Source organism: Colobus angolensis, unplaced genomic scaffold, assembly GCF_000951035.1.
Source record: "Colobus angolensis palliatus isolate OR3802 unplaced genomic scaffold, Cang.pa_1.0 Scaffold23, whole genome shotgun sequence".
NCBI classification, from domain to species: domain Eukaryota; kingdom Metazoa; phylum Chordata; class Mammalia; order Primates; family Cercopithecidae; genus Colobus; species Colobus angolensis.
The window spans coordinates 19,674,485-19,680,114 of record NW_012115488.1 but is presented as its reverse complement, the minus strand read 5'-3'; the positions used below and the strand labels follow the sequence as shown (position 1 = coordinate 19,680,114).

At 30.6% G+C, this 5,630-nt stretch overlaps 1 protein-coding gene across 1 annotated transcript in view; it reads left to right on the top strand.

The window, feature by feature from the left end:
• ST8SIA4 (ST8 alpha-N-acetyl-neuraminide alpha-2,8-sialyltransferase 4) overlaps positions 1 to 5,624 on the top strand; it is a 113,087-nt gene extending 107,463 nt beyond the window's left edge. Inside the window, 1 exon segment of the mRNA XM_011944307.1 lies at positions 4,702 to 5,624. Coding sequence (XP_011799697.1) covers positions 4,702 to 4,984 — 283 coding nt within the window. The 3' untranslated portion in view covers positions 4,985 to 5,624.
• The last annotated feature ends 6 nt before the right edge of the window (positions 5,625 to 5,630 follow it).

Below are 5,630 nucleotides of genomic sequence, written 5' to 3'. Positions count from 1 at the left end.
TTATTTTTCTGTTAGCATTTTTAAAACTAAATTAATTCAGTATTTTAACTGCATAGATTAATTTATCTAGAACAAGACCACAGAAAGTTTTTAAACCACTCTATCCATTATTTTCAAATAAGATGCTTTACATAATGGGCTCATTCTGGGCTCAATAATGACTATAAACTTGGTTTATAATATAACATTAAATTACAACTGTTGGCACAGTGAAATTCCATCCTTGATATTCAAATTCTTCTAGAAATTGTCATATTTGATTTTTTGAGGAAGACTAACATCTTAAGAGGAAAAAAACTATCATTATTAGGTTGGTATAAAATTAATTGCAGTTTTTGCCATTACTTTCAATAGCAAAAACCACAATTACTTTTGCACCAATGCTATACTTCTAAACATCTAGACTTCTTTATTTAAATATAAACACAAACTAATTTTCCTTGTTTGTCAATATATTGAATGTGAGCTCTCCTTAGTATCAATGTTGTTAATTATAACATTGTTGTTCTAGAACTGTGGTTGCTTGAAATAATCAGGTATTTTGACTCCTCAGGTGATTATCATCTGCTATTATTATGAGATACAATCTAAAATATTACTGGATTTAAAATCAGTAAGCATTTATTAGGTACCTTCTTTTCTCTGCAATGTACTACAACCTGAAGGAAGGAAAGGGAACAAAATCGTGAGGAGAAAGGAGACAAGGAATTGTGTTTCACACAATTTCATGGAGAGAGAAGATTTGAAACTGCAATCGAATTTTATAGAGGAAACCCCAAAGCCATAGAATTAAATGTTTGTTTCACAATTAAGTAAATATGTCCATTGAGGTTAAATGACGTGACCACAATTGTCCAGCCAATAAGTAGTCACAGAAGTTTCCAAGAAAGAAGTGGGATTTGTGAGTGGGACTGAAGAATGATTGTTTTGGGATATGTTGAGAGCCAAGTAGTATTACTTATTATAATGTCAAGCTATATGTTCTTTTACCTTTACTGTCTCTTTTATAGCATCACAACCTTTTATGTTAAATATTGTTAACTGGGCTCCAAGGAAGGGAAGTAGCTTTCTCAAGTACTTATAAACTTATCACAGATTCAAAGCTGCATCTACTGACTATAAATATAGCCTTCTATAGCACACTGATTTGGTCAGTAGAGACGTTACAAATTTTGAGTGTCTTTGACGTAAGAAATGGAACTACCATGTTGGAGCAAGAGTATATAAGACACCTCACTTAGTGAAAACAGAGCTTTCATGCTCTGTTTTGTATGTGAGAGAGTAGTGAGATCTACAGAGGCTACCAAATTTATTAAAAAGTTATAAATGTTCTATTTACACATAAAGTCCAGAGTGAATGTTTCATACAACAGAAGAAAGTATAATCATAAAACAAAAGGGAAGGAAAGAAAGAAGAAAGGAGGGAAGGAAAGAAAGAAGGAAGAAAGGAAGAATGAAAGGAAATTAATAATATTAAAAATAAAACAAAGCCTCTCTGATGAAAAATAATTTGTGTGTGTCTATGTATGAATGTAACATATATTAAGATCCAAATCAACCAGAGAAGCAAAAGAATGTCGCATATTATAGCAGTAATTATCTTTATGTGTATGGGTTGTAGGTAATATTTTTCTCACTCAGATTTTTTTTCCTTCAAATTTTCTACATTGATTTGGGAACACACACAAAAAATCAATTTACATAGAAAGAAATACATGTATGCAAATTAATTATTGGTTGAATTTAAAATTTTGCTAAATTTTAAACTATAACATGTATATTTGGGATAAAAATTAGAACATGTTATACTGAAACAGTGTGACTATTCCATTATTTTATAATGCATTATTTTCAATTTATTATTTTTTCTAATGAGGACGAAACACAAGTTAATATTCTATCTCTTTTTGATAGACTCCATAAGAATTTGCAGTTTTCAAATATCAAATTGTATATAGGTGGATACATTCAGGTATGGATTTCAAAATTCTAGTCTGGGCTCTAGTTTTTAATGCTGATAATCATTATCTAACCAAATATCCTAACAGAATTTAAAAGAATATCTATTTTTGTTCTTTTCACATGTGGAATTTGTTACTGGTTTAATACTGAATTGCAATAATTTAGATTGGCCTATATAATTTCAAACACAACATTAGGTTGATAATAAACAAAAAATATAGTCTTATTGACTGTATTTGATCAGTTCTGTGTTTTTAAATTTTTAGAAAGTTATTACTTATTGCCTGACTTAAGGTATTTTTCAACTTATCTGTTACATATTGATGTCATTTATTAAAGTGTTTTTCTGTGACACTTTTTAGAAATCAATAGGATAAGTGGCATTTATTTTATGTTGTTTCTTCAAAAATGTCCTGAAATATTGATGGTATATTTTTCTTTGAGATTATTCAAAGTGTTGCAAACGAAATATTGCGAAGTTTATTTTTCTGTTAGCATTTTTAAAACTAAATTAATTCAGTATTTTAACTGCATAGATTAATTTATCTAGAACAAGACCACAGAAAGTTTTTAAAGTCACTCTACCCATTATTTTCAAATAAGATGCTTCACAATCACAGTTTCATTTTCAAGACACTTCAGTGATATTCTATTTGTGGTATCTCATAAGATGCCCTGAATCAAAAAAGGTTGAGTGATTGCTCATCTCTGACACCATTTGAAAGAAAATAATTTTGCCTTCAGCATTTCTAACATTGTAGTTACTTATTTGTATTGCATGTAGAAATTGCTTTGGTATTTGTCAATGAGCAACCATAGTTACATGAACCTTGAGGAAATCTCTCCAGAATTAGGAAATGGAAAGCATTCACTGATAGTAAGAAGTTTGGAGTTTCATACAAGTAATATAGCAGCATTTTTCTCACTTTAGAAATAATTCACCATGAACCTCATACTGCCAAATTATTGCTAATCATTGACTTTGCCTAATGGAAATACTCTTTTCTTTTTGGCTGAATTCGAATTTGCTTGGCTTACTTTAAAAATTTATAAACAGATAGATTTTTTTTAACTAACCAACTCCATCACCTAACTTCTGTAAACATACACGTTCACAATACTTTCACGTAAGATCACATTCACAATACTTTCCTATAATCATTATTTCGTGTTAAAAAACACTTCTTTTCTCCAAGTCCAGTAAGCTTCAGGCCGTATCATAGTTTCTTCAAGGTCTTCAAAGAAGTTTGACTATGCTCCTTGTATAGAATTACTCTCTATGGTTTCTTCATTATGTTAATAGTGTACAAGTTATGGTTTTGCTCATTAAGTTACTCTGAGTTATGAGAAAATTCCTAGATGTTCTTCTCTGAAAATTTCTTATAAATCTTCTTTACTGATTACAGACATTCTCAAAACAATTGTGATAATAAATGGCTCAAAACACATTTCATACAGCTCAAAATATTTAGCCCACGGCCTTCAGTAAATGAGAAAAATAGAATATGTGTAAGGCCATTCCTGATTCAGAGAAGGGAGAAAATGAAAAACAAAATATAGAATTATTATGGCGAGGTATATTTTCCCTGTTTTGGATGTTTCCAGTGAAGTTTGAAAGTATAAATTTATTTAAGGAAATGAAGTAACATATCACTTTAAGTTTTTTTCATACTCAGTACTCTAGATATATTTTATCTCCCCTGGAAAGCTTTATAAAAGTTTTAGAGAAAAAGAAAATAATACATGAAATCTAAAGCAAGTTTATTAAATACAGCAACAAACGGGATCTAACATATTTCCCTTACATCTGGATGGCAGAGTATATATCTCTCCAAATAGAAGACAATAGCAAAAACAAAATAATTTTTAAACTTATTAAGTTTTTGTGTTTATAATTGGACAACTTTGAAAGTAAGAGAAAAATCCACACTCAGCTGTTTTCACAAAACATCATTGTCCTTAAGGAAATGAATATGCCAGGAAATATTGGAAGTCTCCTTTCTTCCAGAGATGTGAGTTTGCGAGCTTTTCACACGAATGTTTGACAGCAATTATGGATTTGAACATTTTGAAGTACTTTATTGCCTGTAAAGTACTTGTCAGCATTGAAATATATTTTATCTATTTAACAAAATGTTGAATTGTGTATGTGGAAAACTATCAATTATTCTACAACTTTTTTTATTTATGAGTGGAAGTAAGGCTTCTAATTTGCTTCAGTAAATTGTGACTTGGAAAATTAGAGCTGAATAAATCAGTTGATATAACATAGATAAAGCATTTATTTCTTTGGAATTTTAATTGCAATATCATACATTTTGAAAATCTATAGGCATAGTTTCAAACTATTTTTTTCTAGGAAGATTATTTAATCTCTACCCAATTACCATGACTTCTGCAGTCATATTTAGTCCCTTTTGAGAAGATTTTACTCTGCATATTATATAAATGTTTGCTATTGATTCATTTCAAAGGTGAGGTTCTACAGTAATATTCACTTACATTCCAGGTCCCTTGGGTATTTATATGACCTCAAGAATAAGAAAGAAAATAAAGGTTAAAGAAAAAATAAAATAAAAGTATCAAATTTTCTAAATGCTTAGAAATTTTTCTTCAGTAATTCTTTAAAATGTTATTCATAAAGATACCTTTTAAGTTTTCTGCATTGTATGCTTGCTACAGGATATGCTCTGTTTCTCTAAATTCTTCTCTTCTTGATTTTGTTTTTTGTTTTTCCAGTTACTGGCTGACCAACAAAGTTCCTATCAAAAGACCCAGCACAGGTCTCCTCATGTATACACTTGCCACAAGATTCTGTGATGAAATTCACCTGTATGGATTCTGGCCATTCCCTAAGGATTTAAATGGAAAAGCAGTCAAATATCATTATTATGATGACTTAAAATATAGGTACTTTTCCAATGCAAGCCCTCACAGAATGCCATTGGAATTCAAAACATTAAATGTGCTACATAATAGAGGAGCTCTAAAACTGACAACAGGAAAGTGTGTAAAGCAATAAAGCACATTTTGAAACAAACAATATGCACTTCTTTTCTGAAGATGCTTCCGGAGATTTGAAAATAGGATCCAAAACACGGCTGGGTTTCAGCATCCACCAATTAACTGAAAGGTGAATAGAGGACGTTCATGAGAAATCGACTACCAGCTGATGAAATACCTGCAAAGTGCTCTAAAAATTAAATATTTTGACTTCAAGGGTCCTAGTAAGTGCCACTTCCACTAAGAATACAGTTTGAATGTATAATCAGTAGTGTTTACAAGATCCAACAGTGCACTCATCATTAGTTAATAAAGCAAATATGTTTATCACTGTCAGGCTGCCCACAGCAACGCCAAGCACATTAGAAGAGGAACCCCAGGAACATAACTCAGACCTTGGGAAATTAAACCATCCTTATCAGCAGAAATCAAGATGGAAGCAGTTTGAGCAATGAAATCCATAAGATTAAATAACTCAAGTAAATGCCTTCAGTCAGGACTCTGAGTCTGATTATGAATTTTATGTTTTAACTTATGTTTTTGTTTGTCTTCTGGAATCTCTTTTGTTTTGGGTATTGGGGTGCTTAGAAATCCTTTCTGAGATACATATGAATGAGGAAAGAAACTTTAAGTAATTATTTTTAAAGTTCTTATACTTTTTAAAA